Source organism: Cladophialophora bantiana (assembly GCF_000835475.1).
Source record: "Cladophialophora bantiana CBS 173.52 unplaced genomic scaffold supercont1.25, whole genome shotgun sequence".
Classification (NCBI taxonomy): Eukaryota; Fungi; Ascomycota; class Eurotiomycetes; order Chaetothyriales; family Herpotrichiellaceae; genus Cladophialophora; species Cladophialophora bantiana.
This window is the reverse complement of record NW_015971599.1, coordinates 410623-429858: the sequence shown is the minus strand read 5'-3', so window position 1 is coordinate 429858 and position 19236 is coordinate 410623. Positions and strand designations below refer to the sequence as shown.

The 19236-nt window shown below is 52.6% G+C and overlaps 4 protein-coding genes across 4 annotated transcripts; 1 reads left to right on the top strand and 3 right to left on the bottom strand.

The window, feature by feature from the left end:
* Nucleotides 1–1496: 1496 nt before the first annotated feature.
* Z519_12083 (uncharacterized protein) lies at nucleotides 1497–2807 on the bottom strand (the record flags this gene model as incomplete). The annotated part of the gene is made up of 1 exon (XM_016769791.1): nucleotides 1497–2807. The coding sequence occupies one exon, from the start codon at nucleotides 2805–2807 to the stop codon at nucleotides 1497–1499; it is 1311 nt and encodes a 436-aa protein (XP_016614116.1).
* Nucleotides 2808–11107: 8300 nt separating this feature from the next.
* Nucleotides 11108–12733, bottom strand: Z519_12082 (uncharacterized protein; the record flags this gene model as incomplete). Its single annotated transcript, XM_016769790.1, has 1 exon — nucleotides 11108–12733. The coding sequence occupies one exon, from the start codon at nucleotides 12731–12733 to the stop codon at nucleotides 11108–11110; it is 1626 nt and encodes a 541-aa protein (XP_016614115.1).
* A 1316-nt stretch (nucleotides 12734–14049) lies between these two features.
* Z519_12081 (uncharacterized protein) lies at nucleotides 14050–15957 on the bottom strand (the record flags this gene model as incomplete). The annotated part of the gene is made up of 2 exons (XM_016769789.1): nucleotides 14050–15685; nucleotides 15740–15957. 2 exons carry the CDS (start codon nucleotides 15955–15957, stop codon nucleotides 14050–14052), a joined length of 1854 nt encoding a protein of 617 aa, XP_016614114.1.
* A 635-nt stretch (nucleotides 15958–16592) lies between these two features.
* Nucleotides 16593–17222, top strand: Z519_12080 (uncharacterized protein; the record flags this gene model as incomplete). Its single annotated transcript, XM_016769788.1, has 1 exon — nucleotides 16593–17222. The coding sequence occupies one exon, from the start codon at nucleotides 16593–16595 to the stop codon at nucleotides 17220–17222; it is 630 nt and encodes a 209-aa protein (XP_016614113.1).
* Nucleotides 17223–19236: the final 2014 nt, after the last annotated feature.

Below are 19236 nucleotides of genomic sequence, written 5' to 3'. Positions count from 1 at the left end.
GTATCCGGAAGTCTTCGTCACACGAGCAGGTTCCTTCGCTCTTGTCTGGAGGAAAGGGGAGGCCTAATCCCTGATCATAACCATCATTGCGGGAGCCAAGTTCGGATGTCTGGCACGATAGCGTCAATGCCATGCCTGGTCGCCAATATGAGACCTACCTACAAATCAATGCCCGTTCGATATACGAAGGATTCTGCTGGAAGGCAAGAAAGGGTGGGCTTCCTCACGCTGCCACTGGACCGCTGGAGACTCAAGGAGACTTTCTCCAGCGGTTGTTGCCCCGCGATCCGCCTCGAGAAGGTTGGCAAGCACTCTGAAAAATTTTCGTCGCCCTTCTTTCACCGACTTGAGCCAAAGGAGGGATCCGGTTCGGAACCGGCCATTCAGACATCCAACCCTCAACGACGTTGGAATATCGGTCGCAATTTTGGTCCCCGAGCTGGATGGTTGACCTTCTGACCTGCCGTGATTAAACGAGGACCTGGGACACTTGCCACTGGGGGGAAGAAAGACACCAGGCGAGAGAGAAATCTTATTTCCTGTGTTAGGTAAGTGGGTGTCGCCTTCTCTCCGGCACTGGTTGCTCCCAGCTTGACCTCGCGGTATGCAAGTGGGCGCATCGAGAGTGTGGATGGAAGCCCACACCAGATGGAACTGATTTGCTCACGGTTTGCCTGCAAGAAAACAGCCCCAGTCAAAGTCGGCTACCATGGGGCGCGATCGGAAGCCAATGGGTGGGTTCTTTTGTGGCACAGGTACTCCCTTCAGTACATGTCGACAGTAGCTAGCCATGTCGTGTCCAGGTGGAGGTTCCATTGCTGCGTTTCGGGTGGGTTAGCAAGTCGGCCTCCGCGACTAAAGCACAGTTGGCCAATATGAACCCTCTGCAAAGGAGGTCGAGCCAGTTCTGAAAGAAACCAACAGTCATTCCCCCGTTGTTATGCGAGCCGCGCAGGGTAAGCACTTGCAACAGAAAGGGCTGGAGGTAGAAGAATTACAAAGACAGCCATATTTGGAAGAAGGATGGTGAATGCATAATAGATCCAATAGATTTTTCCATTTTGCTACGTAGAAGTGGGCGCATCTCATGTTTTGATACACCATTCCAGATCGTTTTGGGGGTCTCACTTGGGCTTTACGAACCCGTAAGCTCGACCCCATCATTGATAGCCTGCGTCTTCCAGAGACCGGTAGAGACATTTTCCATGCTGTTTCTCAGAATAACATACAGCCGCATTGGGTATCATCACACATCAGAGGTAACTTATCCAATCAAAATACATTCCTTTGGGAACATTTGCAACAAAGACAACAGATCCAACTCAGCACTTGAGGGATCATAATAGAAAGTTAAAGATTCTTTCCGAGAGAGGAACAAGACCCCTAAGCTGGGGAATTTTGTGTTCCGAGAAAGCAACGCCGTACACCACCGATTTCTCCATGTATTCCGTAAATTTGCCATGTCTGTTTCGTAGCCTTTCAAAGTCGTGATACAGTTAGACAAAGGAAAAGCGGGGACCCTTTTCGAGAGCGCGGACATCTTCCCAGACACTGTTCAACGTCTCGACAAGGGGCTCAGGAAGGGGCCCTTGCTCGAGGATATCCATATTTTCTTTGAGTTGTGAAAGCTTGGAGGCGCCAACGATGACAGCATCGCCGTACTCGGCACCGAGCTGAGAATGCCACGTCGTCCATCGAAGGGCGGCAGCGTGACCACTGATACCGAATTTTCTTGCCTGTTGACGAACAATCTCGGCGGCGGCAAAGAGCGGGTCTTGGAAGTAATCGCCGGCATATTTGGCACCGAGAGGTGAGGCGATGTTCCACCGGCTGTTCTTGTCCCTTGTCGAAGCCCTAGAAACTTTGTTGGAGAAAAAGCCACATGCTGAAGGGCTGTAAGCGTAAAATGCAATGTTGTGTTCGCGAAGAACCGCAAACAACCGTTCCTCGCCACCTCGGCATATGGGGTTGTACTGCCCTTGGTAGACGGAAGGCTTCACATAGCCGTTCTCTTCGCAGATGCGTACAATCTCTTCGACTTCCTCGACAGAGTAGTTGGAAAGGCCAAAGCGTTCAAACTTGCCTTCACGGTAGGCCTTGTCCATGGCCTCGCAGGTCTCCTTGAATGGGGTCGCTCGGTCAGGAGCATGCAGATACATGACGTCGACGGTGTCGGTGTTCAATGCTTCCAGTGACCTGTCAATGCTCAAACCAATGTTCTTGGCTCGATGGGATCCGGGCATGAAACTTGAGACCTTGGTGGAAACGTTGGCCCATTTCGATAGTCGTAGTGCTTCCTCGCCCAAAAGCTTCTCGCAAGTGCCACCTCGACCAACTGGGTATGCTCTGGCGGTGTCGATATCGGCATAGCCTCTTGATCGGAACAGGTTGACAAACTTCTGGGCGTCCTCGACGGTGGTGATTTTGGCCAGAGGTGACAAGTGTGAGCCTACTGAGGCTGTACCGAGGACTACTCTCAGAGGCGGCTTGCATGGGACTGCCGGGACAACAGGCGGAGGCATATGCTCCATGTTGTCAAATGTGCTTGCGCGTGAGCGGGCTGTAGGTGTAACAGTGAGGTCTGTAGCGTCGGTATCTTCTGACAGTCGGGAGCTGAATGAATATGCAGAACGAGATGAGGATGCGGAATTGGGGTATTCAAGAGATGTGCGTTTCCAATGTGTGCCTAAGTTTGCCATGTTCAATTGAGGCAGGTCTTCCAACCTCGATCTGAGGGCCGCGGCCATCGAGCCCATATGTCTGTCTTGTGACATGGTCGGGGATTGAGGGTAGTCGTAGTCTGCCATTGCCACTGGATGTGTAAGGGACAGATGGCGACTAATATAGAGGGTCGAGAGGACAACGGGTGTGCACTGTATCCGGTTTGGGTACACGCAGTATTTGGATAATAAATTCGCTCAGCAGAATACAGTCAGCGTGTTTCGGCGATGGTGGTTGTGGTGATGGTGGGTGTCGAATATGGCTAATCAGCAGAGGGGTCGACAAAGAGTTTTGTAAGTCTTTGTCAATGCAACAATGTTTGCCGCTCTTGGTATATGGAAAGGAATGTGTGGGTGGGTGGGCGGATGGGTGTATAAGAGACTCTGGGTAGGGGACGTGAAGGGCGGTAGATGGAGTATATCTATGCTGGGACTGAAACGGGGGAGTTTACCGAAGCAACCCTTTTGGGGTTTGATGGGCAGGGTCGAGGGTCGCCACAGTTGTGTGCGCGGCCTGGTAGCCCACGGGACTGCGCATCTGGTAGATGGAGAGCACTGGATCATGGCATCGCCTGTGGCGAGCGCTAGCCCAAGTCTCGAGCATTCCTCCTCCCAGTTGACGCAGCCAGCCAACGGCCCTGGCGTTTCCAGTTTCCACCGACTTGAACCCAGGTGACACGGAACCCACAGTCGCCGTGGTTCCACTCTGTGCGTCGTGACCCTGGTCACCTGTTGTTCCATCCCTGCCCCCTTGCCCAGAGGACAAACTGCTCGGCTCAAAGTGAAAGCCCCCTTGTTGATGCGTCAACGCCCAGGATCGCAGGTACGCACACCCCGGCGTGCCGCAGCATCACTAGGGCTTGCACGGTCTAGTCCCGTCTTTCTTACCCAGCGCCAAAGAACAGCCCTCGCCGAGTCACGGCTCTTCCACGTCGCATGCTTCAACAAAGTCATGATCCGGGCTGCCTTCAGCCCAGTCAGCCGCTGCAGTCTTTTCGCTCCTACATGCCGATTCGGTCAGCGACCCCAGCAACCACCCGCTCACGAAGAATGGCTGATGACTCGGTTCCCCTTCAGATGCCAATCGATTGTGTAGCTGGACACTCCCCGCCTGGGGCTGGTTGCGACAGACCTGAGCCCAAGCGTCATACCTGTCCAAAGCGGTTCAAATGACAGAATCCAGTGGAGGCGCTGCTCTTGTCCCTCCTCGTGGCTTTCCAGCGCCCTGGAAAGCCTCAAGGGCTCGCCGATCGGCAATTCGATCAGCAGCAAAATGCGCAAACTCCCGGGTGATGCGCGCTGCAGGTGCCTCTGAACAAAGACAGTCCATCCGAGCTCATGATGCACTCACTGCGCATCGTGGCGACTTGGCTGTTTGTAGTTACCGGCCTGAGTGCCATGAGAAGCGTACGTACTCCGTACGCACCTCGAACTATTCGTATGTGCCTAGATGCTTGTAAAGACTGTTTGATGGCGTCAGCGAGGGCGAGATTAGCGGGCTGGTAGCCGCGATTGGGTGGTTCGGGCTACAGTGCTCCGTATATTTTGTAATATGGCGCGGACCTTCGTAGACAGGCATCACCAAATCTGCCACGGTCCTTACTCTAGAAGTCACGGAGGTTCACCAGGCCATAGTGTCCTTGATACATACGCAACCATGAAAAGTAGCATAACAAGGCGCGCTTTACGGACATTGGTCTTATAATGCTCAATAATACTTAGGGTTTCAGGACTTCCGTACTCAGCGACTTGTCCGTGCTTTGTTCGAGAACAGGGGAGACCGATGTACATCTCGTCAAGAAGGTCGTCGAGTGGTGTTTGAGTCAGTGAAACGAGCACCAGGTTAGACGTGTTGATCGCCGCGTCCTCCAATATGCTGGAACAAGGTATGAGGTATCGAGTACATAGTACATAGCAGCACGAGCTACCTCCTACGAGGTACACACAGAGAAATGTTGTGTGCGGCGGCTGTAATTGGCTGCTTCAGTTTCGACGTGTCCCCAGATTAAGGTTCTTAGCGTCGGTATATCGGCCATGCCTTTCGCCGACCTCCGACCTGCGGACTTTTTATCTTGCACAAACTGCCTCTAGCGGCACTCAGCAGCACCAGCCAAACATCCAGCAGCCCTCTGTTCAGGGCTGCTCTACGAGGTATGTAGGAGCCCCAACCCTCTCTCGCCTCTTGTTACTCGGTACTGTAAAAGTACCAGTGTACCAAGTACCTATGCAGCGGCCAGCCGCCACCACTACTTCTCTGATGATGTGTTCTGTGGCTTCCTCGTCTTGGCAGTCCTGGGATTTTCAATGCCTCGTGCCGAGGTGTACGAATACTCCGGACTTACCAGTATTTGCGCAATTCGCCTTGGCTGGGGACTATTTAGTCGCACAATTGCTTCCTGGACGGTGACCTGCCGCTGGTGTGTGGCGCATAAGTTGACCAGATGACTCGCTCTGATTGAATCTGCTCAGTCATTTGGTCGTGATAGCGCCTCCCCATACATGCCCGGATGCAAAGTCGCGTCCAACTGGAGCACAGAGATGCCTGGTATGATGGATCATCCAATTCTGGAGAATATGGAAGGATACCACTACCCACGTCACTGGCCCACCGATGTGCCTTCACCTAAGTCCGCAGCAGAATGGTGAGTAGTGCTCCGTAGCTTCGCACCTATCTCGAAGACGAGCAAAAAATCTCTTTGATCATGCTGCCACACTTGGGTCACGCGTGTCTACAATTATTCACGCTCGGCCGAGACTCCCATCTGCTGTCATCTCAAGGCGGTGCAGCGATGACGACTCCATGCACGACTTTAGAACAAGCCGAGACTCTGCATTCGGCTCTCTCTTCCATGGCAGCGACATCCCCCACCTTCGTTTGGCGCACCTTGGGTCTCGTTTGCGGGCGGCAGTTGATAAAACAACAGATTGGCGTCGGCGAAACGGCGAAAAGGCGCCGTTTTGAAACAACGCCCAATGGAGGCAACGCGCCTTAGCGCAGCCACCAGTTACAGTCGTGGCGTCCTGAAATTCTGGGGAAGCCTGCTCGCCGAGACCAAGCACAATTTCGGTAGGAGGGCCATGCTGGCATACCTACGTGGTACAGGGGATCTCAGGCAAATTGCCAGGCCCTGATAAATCCCCATTATTGTGAAGTATCCCTGTTCTGGATCCCCCACTGTTGTGATCTGCTGTCCCGAATCAGGTGCTGTGAGAAATTTGACGGCTGGATATATTGGAAAGCTGTAAGCCAGTGCCTTGCCGGAGGCAGAGTCGGCGAGACAAAACATGTTCGACCGAGCGATCATGCTCAGCAGTATTGCGCGTCCCAACAGCAGTATTCTATCTTTATGTTGTTACGTCCGGAGATTCGACGGACAACAAAAGCGTATGCGCCAAATGACATGCAGCGGCGACCAAGTATGCGAGTAGTTTGCATTGATGTACGATATCTGCCACCTCCCCTGCTGTGCAGCGAGATTAACGTCCTGTCTTCGCAACCATGTAGTAATCGACGTAACGGTCCCGTGCGCTGGCAGCCATCAGTCTTGAAGTGATCTCCATAGACAGTTGAGACACATGAGGAGGAGGTACAACTACCTGCCTCTGCATGCCCTACGGACTGGCTGACTACATGACATTCCTGAACGCGGATGGGACGGAGCATGTGGCCAGTAACGAACTGGTGCATTCGACGAGGACTAGGATCAGAACCAGTCGCATTGCAGCCTCAACTTTGTCGAGTTGTGGTATGGCGCTGCTGCAATATCAATCCCACGTTGGGGACGACATGGTAAAATATCAGAGACACACACTTGTACGCATATCAAAGAGCAAGTCGGAGGACAAGCAAAAATCGTCCTGCATCAAACCGACCCGGATATCCAGTTGGGACTCGGGTCCGGCCCCGGCGTGCCTAGTTCGATTGGTTGCAGCAGCATACGAGACACGGAGTGCGATGGTCACGACGATCTATCACGAAGAGGAGAATATCACCCACATTTCCAATACTACAGTGGATATAACATCCTTAACCAACAAGCACGCCTCGATGAAACAATGACGATACAACATCTGCCGAACGAGCGCCGTTCCGCGCATCCAACACTCTTCATTCCATCCGCTATCTGTGGGGGCGTCCCTTCTACAGAAGGTCGGTGTTGATACTTGGACTCCACAAAGGAAATCTACTGCAGAAGCCAATCCATTACCTATTCCATCCTTTTCCCTGGTGGAATCAAAACTTGCGTGCCAGCAAAACAGCAAGCACATCATTACCTCTGAGAGTATTTTCCTTTCGAGTCTTGCCTGATCGCACTCTGGGATCTTTCCGAAGTCCTTGGCAGCACTTTAGCCCCTGCAAATGGCGCGCCTTTAATGCTCGGGCGGTCTGGATACCTACTTGTCCTGAACGTAGAGGGGTGTTGATCGATTCGAGACCAGTCAGATCCGCTAGACGACTTTGAGCATTATATGACGTGCTGTTGTTGTGCCTCCCATTGAGCTTGTGATCAGTCCCATCACACAGACCAACCACAGTATACGCTGAGACGCCCGGCGACATTCGCCTCGACACGATTTTGCTCGATCTTCGCAGGAGCTCGAAGGGGCACCCAAAGCTAGCACCCCGGAGGCTAGGCCTTCTATCCAGATCCCTCGGATTCCATTTCCACGGTCTAGCATGGCATAAGGAAAGAAGTGCAATCGTTGACATCAGCAACAACTTTCTTCTGCGAGCCGCAACTCAGGACTGAACGTCGACATACCCACCAGTGCTTCTCACACGTGCTTTCCATTGCATAGATCTCTTGTCAGAAGGAAAACTGGCAAACTTGCGGCCCGGCGCGCTTGCTCTCCTTGCATGTTCGTGCTTCACGGGTAGTATCATGCAATACCAGATGTGGAAAGCTCTTCTTTGGCCTTTTTTTAAGCTGTCTCGCACCAGATCGCTTTCCCAATGGGCCCCTTTCAATATACAGCCAGTTGTTTTTCGGCTCCTACTATATACCCTGTACCCTGCCTTTAGTTCCCTGTTCTGGCGACTGGCGGCAGCTACAACTCACGCAGACTGGTGCATGCCATTTCGGCCTCCGTGTCTTTGAGGTTGCCCCCTTAAAATCACAGGTCAGAGGCATCCTAATTTTCCTACCTAGAACGGTATGAGGCCTCGATGCAAGCTGCAACGCCATGCTGCCTTTCTGCATGCTGCTGTTTGTTTTAGGTGCTTACAACATGCATACACACGGCAACTTGCTTCGTACGTCAACACTGCTGCAGAGGACAATCCCCGGGAGCATGTTTGGATGGAACTTTATTCGTTTCTTGACGTTGGGACTAGATGCCACCTTCTTCATTCGGACGATGGAGCTATCTGTTGCCATATCGGCGACGAATTCTGCTTCCTCGGTGAATCTGAATCCTTTGGCGATCGAGGGCGGAATCCCACATGAGATTCTGTGTGAAGGTATTAGCAATCAAGAGATATGGTCCCTCCGTCCCTGCCTCGTTCCCAGCCCAGACGGCATGCGCTTCTCCAAAGGGCTTAGAATGGCAGAGGGATTCAATGCCTTCCAACTCCTTCTTTCCATCCGCACAAGATACCCACCTTCTCTGGAACGCACGGCAGTCTGTCTACTCGAACATACCACAAGAGCAAAGTAACGCGATGGGTGAGGATTTTGATTCACTACTATGCAAGCTCAGGCGCCAGGAGCATCACCGTTTGGCCTTATAGCGCGCTCAGTACTTCGTACCTCGTATGTACATACTCTGCAATTCCACATGCGCCTCTTATCGCGACTTCCTCTTTCCCCAATGCGTGTTGGGGGATGTTCTTTTTGGTCCTTCAAACTACCTCAGCCTGGTTTCTCCCTTGTCCCTTGTTCAATCGATCCTTTTTTTTTTTCTTCTTTTCCGCCCTCAAAATATGAACTATTGAATTTGCAAGGTCCCTAATGGGGAGGATCACTATCAATGGGGTCTCCGAGCCATTCCTGCGTGCCGAAAGCTGCAAGCCGTGCCCCGTTCAACCCTTGGCTGCTAAAGGGAAGGTTTGATGGTCCTTCTTACTTTACTATAGGGGGGATTAGTCGGGCCATATGGAGGGTGGTTCTCATGCCTAGTATGTTTGCAGCCACTATTCCCAAGCCCTGCCTAGGAGCCTTCCCTTGCATAAACCGGCCAACGGCGCTTCGGCATCCGACCTGGTGCAACTACAGGAACAGCAGCACCCATTAATGGTAGTATGTACCTGCATCCCCATTAATCCCTATTATTATTACTGGACCCCCCGGCTCCCATCTTGTATGAAGGCAGCATCTTGAACGAGCAGCCCCAAGGGCATGGTCTGGCATGACTATTTGGGACTTGTTGCAGCCGCCCCCTTCTCTGATTGTTGAATTTAGCAAAAAAATCCTGTTCTATAGGTTGCCATGGTACTAGTAAGAGAGTTCAACCTTTTGATTCCCCAGATCAGGCAGCGCCGTCAGACTTCATGATTTCTTTTTTCTCTCCTCTCTCCTATGTCTTTTGGCCCATTCTGTCCATATGGAGCTGGGCCCGTGTGGAAAACCTTCCCGTCTCCGATGGCGGAATCACGCAATAGCCGCCCCTCCACCAACTCTTCTCTTCTCCTCGATTCCGATTACTCCGTGTCATTGCGAGTAAGTAAACTAACTAAACGCCCCTCGCAGGATTTCTCATGGGACGGAAGGGACTTTACCTTCTAGGCGGTCTTTTTTCACTGCCCCCCTACCCCGGCCTCAAAGAGCCTAGCACATAGGCCAGGCCAGGCTCCATTCGCGCCACGTGCTCGGACACGGAGACACACGAAGCGAACGACGGTCGACTCTTCGCTTGCCGGCGCCGAACATTGATGGACGTGCCCGGATCGGACGACAAGGCAGCAGAGCCTGTGTCTTTCACTTACTCGGAGTTAGAAGATCAGGAGACATCGGGGGTGGCTACAGTCCGCTCCTCAGTAAGTTGCCTTTTACGCCCGTGACTCATTGAATGCATTCGAGACGCATATCGTCAGGCTTTGGCTCGAAATCGGAGAGGCTGGGAGTCGGGGCGGCCTGAGACCAAAGCGCCCTCAGGTAAATGGGGAAACGCCCATTTCGCCTTGGTCGGCCAGAGACAACAAAGACACAGATGCCCTTCGCCCCTTAGCAGACATCAGCGGAGTCTTGAGAACGGAGTACGGCATGTGATGAGAGCTGCAAAGCTCGTTCCATGCCACAGCTTCAATGAACCCTACGTACTGTGAAGCGAACTGGGCCCCGAGTCTGGCCTTCCTCCTTTGGCCCTTCCATCACTCAGTCACCGCAGGAACGAGGTTGAGTGGTGGCCTACAGCAGCCTTACCATCCCCAGGCTCCCCACAATACTGCCGATGTCTGGTCTGGCACCTGTTAGGCAGTAGAAGGAACGCTTCACACCTAGTCTCAGACTCATTTCCTCTGCGTCCACCTCCAAATATGTAGGTTCCCCTTTGAAACCAGCTCCAAAGCAATCATCGAAACCGCCTGATGACCGTCAGTCTGCACTGCTTGCCTGCCCCAACCTTTTACACTGTCAGAAGAAAGTAGTTGCCAGAACTGAAGGCAGCTCGCGGGTCCAGGTATCAGGGATGAGGGGAATGGAACAGAACACGATCATGATGGTTGACGACTGCTCAGTTCCTTTAAGCTCAAACTTGTGTGAAAAGGTGAGGGAAAGGAGTGGCGCCGTGCTTCTCGAGAATGCGCTTGTAAGATGCTTGCCAGCTCTCTCAGTTTCATATGCTTTGAGAACACGCGGCGGCTTTCTCTCGTCCACCTCTTTTGTTCCTCCATCCGTCTCAGCCTATTTCTTCTCATTTCACTCTTCCCTTGCACTCAGTCTTAATACTGTCTTGACCCCGGCTTGCAGGCTACAGCTCAAATCCCACGCAGGTTTCCTGCGTCGAGGATCCCTGTCCTTGTTCTCGTCCCGTCTCCAGAAAACAAGATAGAGATGTGGACAGCACCAGTTCCATCCGCGTCGTTTTCACAGCTAGACGTTGCAGAAAAACACCAATGAACTGCAGCTCTAGAACTCGACGTGATGATGACCCCATTTGGATGTTGGATTTTGGCCTGTTTCGAGCGATCCTTGCCTAGCAGCAATATCGAGAGCAGGACAGTGGCTGTCCAAATATAAAAAAGAAAAGAAAAGAAAAAGCAGTTGTGCACTTCTTTAGCTCATGGTGTCCAGCGATTTTAGCGCCCTGTGCTCCGCCTTGAGCTATCAGTGCGGGAGGCCGAAATCGTGGGAATAATAAAAACAGATAGAGAAAAGTTGTCCGTCCAGTAACATAGGCAACGACATTCCGCGTTTGCCGCTCAGTCCTGGCCTTTTTTTCCGCTCTGCTTACGATGATGCCCGAGGCGAGGATGGCAGCATCATCCGTTGGTTGTCCTTCTCTTTCTCGCCGGCGTTATCAGCATGTCCTGTCCTCCCCTCCAGCTCGACAACTCTTCGTATCAAGGCCGCCTCCCTCTCCATCGCCGCCGCCTTCTCCTCCAGCAGGCCGGCGATGCGGTCGAGGAAGGCAGCCTTCTCACGGCGCAGGATCCGGACGCTGTCCAGGAGCATCTCTGTTTGCCCCTTTGAGCCGCTCGCTTTCGAAGGGCTCAAGGGCGGCGCATCCGGGTTCCAGTGCTTGCGGGAGACTTCTGCCACCGCGTGCCGAAAGGAGCCGTCTCTCACGCCGCGCAGGACTTCTGCGCCGAATTCGCCGCCTTCAGCCTCGGTGGCGTGCGCGGCAGGGTCTTTTTGCTGGGCTGCCGAGTCTAGACGGTCAAAAGCGTCGCGGACATGCTCTCTGATGACTTCCTCCCTGTCTTCCGACGATGTTGATGGCGGTTCTGCTGATTCGGTCTGGGATCCCGACGGTTCAGCGGTTGGACTCTTCGTCAGATCTATCAGATTTGACCCAGGTTGGCTCATGGCGCGAGCCTCCTTCTCCTTGCGATCTTTCTCGGATATTACCGACCTGCAATTGTTGTCTAGAAGAACTGGCTCGCGTGACCGCTGTGCTTCTATGCTTAAGTGTGTCGCCACTATGCTTAAGTGCGTCGCCATCGCGATGCCCAACTCCTCCCTCCGTCTCTGCAATGCATCCTCATTCTTATTTCTTGAGTGTCGGCGACTCCGCGGGCGAACAGTTTGAATGAGACCATGTAAGACTGCATCGCTCAAGTTCCTTCCATTGCCGGCAGGGGTGCTAGACAACGCCGGGGAGGAAGACCTTGATCGCTCCCGCAAATCTGGCGGGACGTTTTCCTCCACCAGGGGATTAGCGGGTTGTAGAGCGTAGGGCCTGCGAGGCGGCACCTTTGGAGGCTCAATAGGGTATGGACTGACGGTTCGGTCTTCGTCTTGGACGCCATCCTGCTGCGAACTTCCCTTGCGGACTTTCTTTGCTGGCCTCGCTTCGACGATATGAGCATGATCGTCATGTCCCTTTGATCCGGCAACTTTTTCATTGTCATTTTTCCGCTTCACGACCCGTGCCTCGTGTGCCTCCTCACCAGCTATCTGAGCAGCGCTTGGCCCAGCAATTCTTCCAGCCTGAGAGGCAGATTTGGCTTCAGCAATCGCAGACGATCTAACCCGGCCTGCTGCGCGGAGATAATCCAGTTTCTCTGTCTTTGTCGGGAGCGGGCCCAACATCTCATGGCTGGAAATAGTCTCCGCGCAGTCTGCGCAGCCGTGGTCGGGGACGCATTCTAGGTACACGGCTTCCACAATGCCTTTGATTACATCCTCAGGAAGGGGGATTTCATCATGGCACACCACCACGTAGGGACAGACGACATCTGGGTCCTCAAACTTTGAGCGTTTCTGAGGATCCAGACAACCTCTCGTGATTGCTTCGTACCACTTGCACCGGACCAAGCCTGCGGCGATGATCTCGCGAGAGGGCCAGGTGAGAATGCGGCGCAGAGTATTTTTGTCGCGTGCGGAGCAGTTGAGAATATGGAAGAGGCACATGTTTGCAAGATATGTCGTGAGGTGTATCTTTGGAGAACGATCTCGATGACTCCCCGAAAACTCTAGCGAGCACAGTGCAAGAACCTTCAAGTCAGCTTAGGAATGTCAGTTGTTTTTTGTGCTTTGCAAATTGCTCGCTGAACTGTTTTGGTCAAGAGCCAGCGCTTAGAAGCTAGCGAGAGCCCTGATTGAAGCCAAAAAGGCCAATGGCGATGGAGCAATCAGCGAAAGGTTGCAAGCTAGCTGAAGACAATCGAAAGCAAGGTGCTCCTCATCAATTACAGGAATTAGGACTCTTGCAATGATTGCCAAGAGATCACAGGCTCTTGAGATGACAACGGGACAAAGCAAGTCCAAGTTGAAGAATGGTGCATAGATAGGTGTCGATCAGCTAAATTGATTCCGGGCATCAGGCTGCGTGAGCTTCGACGAGATTCCAAGAAGACGGAAGAACAAAATCAAAGAGAGGCCAGAGGCATACCACCACATATAGGCCACAGGGTCGAAGGCCGGGGGCTCGGTTCGGGATTGAAACGCGGCCCTATAGGCCTAGATACGGGCGGCTAAGAAGTCAGAAATAGAAAGCAGGCAACAAGAGGTCGTGGCTTACCAATCTGACGACGGCGGAGAAGATACATGCCTCATCCAATGGCCGGGTATGTGCTATGGCGGGATATTCTCTGTAAATAATGAGGTGAGCCGAGTAGGAGACAATTGGCTACGAATTGAGAAGACGGCAAGGAGGGCTTGAGGTTATTATGGGCAAAGACTCCTGCATATCGCGGCATAGGCTGACTGCAAAATAAAGGCAAAAGCGGACGGGCGTAAATGTCGTAAATATGAATTGCGGTCAGGGTAAACGAGACCGGAAAATGAACCGCGCCTGAAGCATTGTGAGTAGTCAGTGAGGGTAAGGACTGCAGCAGAAGTTAGAACAGAGAGTGCAGCTGGGGAATATTTGTAACCATTTTCATTTGACGGATTCAAAGTCTGGCTCTTTGCAGCTCTCAAGAGATGACAAGCCGTCTGTGTCCAGCGAGAATCCGCACAACCCCAGGCCGATGTATTTTTTTGGTACAATTGGTAGAAGAGCGCATGCTCATCTCGTGGACCGTCATCTCGGTTTTTCGATTTTCGGTTTGCGACTTTATCCTAATACTCGGCACAAGTTTCGAGAACAAGGCGGTCCCAATGCGCTTGAGGCCCAACTCTGGCTGTCTGGATAACCAAACATGCCTTGCCGGCCCAGTGCACTGGCACAGTCTGGCCATCTCAGCAGGCTTGGCACCCATTCATCTGATTGACTCACATCGACCTCAGATGTCAATGTCAATGTCAATCCCCAGATCCATGCTAGCAATAATTTCATCATCCGTTGCCGACTTGCGAATGGTAGGCAGGCCGTTCTTCTTCTGCTGTTGTAGGACCACGGGCTTCAGGGTGCTGGAAGAGACGGGCGTAGCATTCCGTGGAGTTCCATTAGCAAGTGAGAGCGGATTGGGTGATGCGGTTCGCGAAATGCCTGCCGATGCCGCAAGCTTCGGCGTCCCCAAGCCATTGACCGGTGTATTTGCACGACTGATGTCACTTCCGCCCTCGAACAATTCGTCCACACCTGGAGCAAGAGTCTTCTTCGCCTTGCGTGCTCTCATCTCCGCAAGTTGCGCTTTCCGAACATTCTCGGCATTCAGTCTCTGATTTCGGCGATTGAGTTCTGCCAGTCGCTCCTGTTCGGGATTGACGTAGGCGGTATCTTGTTTGGTCAAGCTCGTACCGAAAGCCAGTTTCATGGGCACGATGGCTGCAAGCTGGTTCTCTAATTCTTCGGCTAGATCATATTTCCCGTCGGCGCGAGCTTCAGCGATTCTCGCATTGAGATCCTCCTTCTCTTGGCTTCGGGTGATCCTTTCGGTGAGGTCGTTCTGGGCTTTGATCTTTTGCGAAATCTCAGCTTCGGTGAAACGATGGTTAATCAGTCGGTTGATTTGATCGAGCTTGGAATTGATGAAGGCCCTAGTAGGCATCTTGCAGTCTTCATTCGCCATGACAGAACGGTATCGTCGCCATTCGTCGTCGGTGAACTTGGACATGGAACATTCAAGGAATGACCATGGTCTCTCCGCTTTACCGTGCGCCGCAACGATGTACATGTCGACTGGAAAAGGTCTGCCATTAGATCCGATCATGGCGTATGGCTTGCCTGTTGTGAATCCCTTGATCAAGCAGAGACGATATTCATTCACGCCAGGATTACGACCAGGACCAAGACAAACGCGGGCATAGCAGTCTGTGATGGTATCTTGAAAGCCAGGGGTGTAACAGACTTGGGCGAAGTTGTCACGACCAACACGGGCTCTCTGGATGTCGGCAAGCTCAGCGATAGGCTCATCTTTAGGTGGTGTGGGAGTGCGTCTCTTAAACTTCCGGTCGTCGTAGTCGTTGTCGCTCTCGCCCTCTGCATCTGCGTCGCTGTAATCATCTCGCGGTGATGCCGCTCTTCTCACAAAACCGTCCCTCTTTCGCTGTTCTTCGCGGAGACTCTTTTCTTCTCGCTGTCGCTTGTAGGCTTCGATGGCACTGCTGGCTTCCCCGACACGACCGCCACCAACTTTGGTGCGCTGTCGAGTGCTCTTTCGCTGGGTGTCCTCCAGTTCTGCGGCACTGGCCTTGCGCTTGTTCTTTGCGGCATTTTTGGCCTCTTCTCGAGCGCGTGAGGCGACAAGGCGACGTAGCTGGAGATCTTGTTCGTGGCGCTCCACCTGTTCACTGCGCTGTGCCAAAATCTCCTCTCGTTCGATTTCGGGTTTTGCTTCGATCCTAGCTTTGTCTTCAGCGTCGTAATAGAGTTTCTCGTAAGGAAAGATGGGTTTGTCGTCCGCGCTAGCGTTGAAGTCGGCCTCGGAATCAGACTGGGACATGGATGCAGACTCAGACTGTTGGGAGAGAGAAGAGCTGCAAAACCAGCGTGTCAGCGATCGCAACATCGAGATGGACGGCGAGCCTTACGCTTCATCTTCATCGTCCGAGTAAGTCTTACGACGTTTGGCTCGCTTGACGGCCTTTGCGACACCCTTGCGAGCCATGTCTGCGGATGGTGATTCTCTTTGTTGTTTCTTGGAGCGTGGCGGCGAAGGGGACTTTTGTTTGGGAGAAGAGGGCATGCTCTCTTCACCGGAGGAGTCGCCTCCGGCGAGAGCAAGAAGTTCCGCATCCAGGTCAGCCATGGTGAGGCAGTAAAGCACTGTTCACTTGGCTGATAGTAGGGCAAGGCACGTTCTCAGTGCGGATGCTCAAAGGAAGAAGGTGAAGCGAGGCGATCGGAGGAGGAAAAACTGTTCGGGATGCAAAAAGATGTTGTTCCTTGAAGCCTTGGTTGTTAGTGAAGAATTGTGGTAAGGTCCGGCAGAAAGAGTTAGACGTCGGCCACTCGTCTAAACAAAGTCTAATCTAGTGCAGAAAAACCCAAGTGAGGACAACTAAATGTGTCAAATGGCACACAGGCTGAGTAGAATCAGAATAAATCTCCTGTTGCGGGAGATGAAAGCGCAGAACAGGACGGATGGTGAGGCATCTCTGTTGGATTGCATGGAGTATGTAGTCGACAAGCCCATCTAGGAAATTGCATGACTACGCTGTCGGCAAAGTTTCCGCCAAAATGACTCGTTACCCCAATTATTGACCCATAGTTCTTTGTAGGCTGCGCATGCAGAGCTTCTGATCTTGATCTCCAGCTATCCACACTGGTGGTGGCCAGCTTGTTGCAAAGATGATGGTCAGGAACTGTGTCAGAATCCTGTCTGGCGCTCCCAGATGCCCGAAGTCACGCCTGCTATACTCTCGACAACTTGCAGTCCGACAGATGTCGACCCAAAATACCTCTGGTGAAACGGTTCAAGAGCCCATTCAACCCAGAACAGTGCTTTCCGACGAGCAGAGAAGATTTCTCGACAGTGCGCTCCGTGTAAACCAGGCTGGAGAGCTTGCTGCTACTCTCATCTACACCGCTCAGACGCCACCTGTCGTCAAAGCCCACCCACATCTCCGTCCCCTCATGAAACATATGTATGACCAAGAAGCCGGACATTTCAAAACCTTCAATGAACTTCTCGCAAAGCACCGCATCCGCCCGACGGCAATGTATCCAGTCTGGCAGGTGGCAGCAACTGTACTGGGATGGACTACGGGCATGATGGGAAGAGAAGCTGCTATGGCGTGTACCGAGGCAGTCGAGACAGAGATCGGGAATCACTACAATGGCCAAGTACGGGAACTCTTCAAGTGGATGACGGAATTGAAAGAGAGAGGAGAGGAGCTGGATCCTGAACTGAAGGTCTTGATTGAGGACATTAAGCGAATACGCGATGAGGAACTTGAGCATCTGGATTATGCTGTCGAAAATCATGCAAAGGAGGCACAGCCATATCAGCCACTGACGGATGTCATTCGATATGGATGCAGAGGAGCCATCTGGATCAGCGAGAGAATATGAAAACATCGGACATCAGACTCGACCTAGACTAGAATTTCCATCAAAACCGGCCAATGATATCGATGAGACATGGGAACCGGACGCATTGGTGACGTCCTGGACGATGTGTCAGGCAAAGGGCGACCGCTGGTTCATCGTCACCGAGACCTTGCCTGGGGATGCTGTCTCCATCTGGGCTGACAAGGTGCTCGGGCATCGGCCAAGTATGCAGAAGATCTCCTCTCGAAGGACGCTGAAACTATCGCAGCGCATGTCCTGGAAGACGCTGAACTCGTTCAGTACGGAAGCTCTGAAGATGATTAGGCAGGATCTCGCTGCGTCAGAGACCGGCCCGGTTTCTGCGACGCTCCTATGTGCCCTAGATTCGGTACCTACTATGCTGACATTGCCGTTCAGTGGGGAGATGACTGCGAGTTCCACCCCTTTCCCCTTGCAAACCTCCCGGCGTTGTGGGCTTCCAACATGTCGGAATATTGCCTACTCTTTGAGTTCAGAAGTCACACAGATCACCACTCTGATCTGCAGGTCCACACAAGAATTGTTCCCAAATTACGCCGTGAAGGTCCCGGCCTCGTAACATATCTGTCAACGAATATGTGGAAACGACCCGGGACATTCAACGCCGTATGCCGACCACAAACCCCTCTATTGAGGCAGTATTGGCTAAGTAGATGATCGACTGAGAAGCATTGTCGGCGCTACTGTGGCCAGGGAAAAGGACTTGTCTCTGGACATGACGTGAAATGCCCAAAGCCGTGCCAGCGAATGCTGGACCGAGACCAGTGACATGGATTCTAAGCGAACGCCGACAGTATTGCAGTGTCACGGCTGGTGTCCGATGAGGCGACGCTAGGCTCATCACGATATCGTGTATTTTCTGCGGCACGCTTTCGTGAATTATTGTCATGTCCTGTTAGTTAATTTCGGAGGCGATGCTGAACTTATCGGAGGATCATGAATGAAAAACGGACGCTGTTCAGCTGGATTGATTCAATGCTTGTTGTTGAATCTTGCTATCGTCACAGGATGTGACGCTCCTCAGCGCCTTACAACAGGGCGTCGACTGCTGCCTTTTTGGGTCTATCTGCGTCCAAAGACACCGCCCGGGCACGGCCACCGGCTTGCTCCAACGCACGCCTTGACTCCATGTACTCCTTGCAAAAGCGGCATGGTGTCATCCTCCAGTCGTCCACCTGCTTTATCCCTGTACACAGCTGCTTGACTTGCATCAGCATCGTCCACTCCAGCCCACCCTTGCATCGAACCATCGCATAGTCTACGTGGAGCCCCCCGTCAATGCATCCGAAATGGACGATCTTGATAGTGTAGCACATTCTTGCTGGCCTCGGTATTGCACAGGAGGTCTGGTGTGGCACGACATTGATGAAGAAGAGAAAAGAGCTTGAAGGCTGAGGGCAGGGACTTGGTCGGCAGGCAGTAGGTCAGAGTGGCTCTCCGACCTGGTCGTTCAGGTGTTTGAAGTGGAGATGAATGCTGCAGGTTGCCGCCTGTCCTCTCGGATGACCTTGAGGCTGTGAGTTTGCTGATGATTGTGTGGTTTGTTTGCTGGGTGACTGTGGAACTTGACGGTTGCTGGGATCAGTCTGTCCTTTCTGGCTGATGGGGGAGGACTCGGGAGGTCTTGGTTTTGAAAAGGTCGTCCAAGAGGCTCAGTCGTATTCATCCGAAGTGGAGTTCACGCACAAAGAAGACCTAGATCTGTGCTTGGTAGAGAAAGGGAGGACTTGCTCGATGGTTACTGACAAACTGTGAAAAGGCAAGCCGAAACTCAGATCGATCGCAAGTGCTCCAATTTCGCTCGATGAGAATGTGAGAAAGGTATCGTGTGCCCTCATTGGTATGAGATTTTTTTTTTTCTCCAAGATAATCGCAGTTGATGAGGTTGCGCTTTCCTAGAGTCAAGAGGATACAGAATCGCGGCATTGGGACTGCGCTCTGCAGCGGCTGCGACATCCTTCTCACGCTCTCTGGCTCATGCTTCTACCATCCATTC